Source organism: Sinocyclocheilus grahami, unplaced genomic scaffold (genome assembly GCF_001515645.1).
Source record: "Sinocyclocheilus grahami isolate Dianchi unplaced genomic scaffold, SAMN03320097.WGS_v1.1 scaffold12520.1, whole genome shotgun sequence".
NCBI lineage: Eukaryota > Metazoa > Chordata > Actinopteri > Cypriniformes > Cyprinidae > Sinocyclocheilus > Sinocyclocheilus grahami.
The window spans coordinates 5,545-5,953 of NW_015514465.1; the positions used below are offsets into that span (position 1 = coordinate 5,545).

The 409-nt window shown below is 47.4% G+C and overlaps 1 protein-coding gene across 1 annotated transcript; it reads right to left on the reverse strand.

Annotated features, from left to right (window-relative positions):
* Positions 1–63: 63 nt before the first annotated feature.
* LOC107578883 (somatolactin-like) lies at positions 64–406 on the reverse strand (the record flags this gene model as incomplete). Its single annotated transcript, XM_016264786.1, has 2 exons — positions 64–270; positions 344–406. Coding segments are annotated over 2 exons (270 nt in total), but the record flags the coding sequence as incomplete, so codon positions are not given.
* Positions 407–409: the final 3 nt, after the last annotated feature.

Below are 409 nucleotides of genomic sequence, written 5' to 3' on the forward strand. Positions count from 1 at the left end.
TTTGGTTACTGCTGCCAATTCAACATACACTTCAGAAAAAAAAAATCTTTCAATATAAGATGCATGTTTAGTAGGAAAGCTGAGCTTGTTGCTCTGACGGCATTTGAGTAGCTTGAGGAAGGTCTCCATCTTGTGGGCGTCCTTCTTGAAGCAGATGAGTAGGTTGTAGTCCCTGAGAACGGACTCCAGCACCTCTGGGGACTGTTCATTGTATGGGGTCAGCGTATGCTCGAAGATAGACGAGGACGTCAGAATCCCTTCATCCAGCATCTGGGGAGAAACCGGAGTGAAAATGCTGCTTGGCACTGTTGCAATGTGAGACGCTGTGTTGCTATTGATTTACCTTGCGGATGAGGACCACCATCCCCTGCTCAAGGCTGAGCAGTTTATCAGACACCCACTTGGTCTT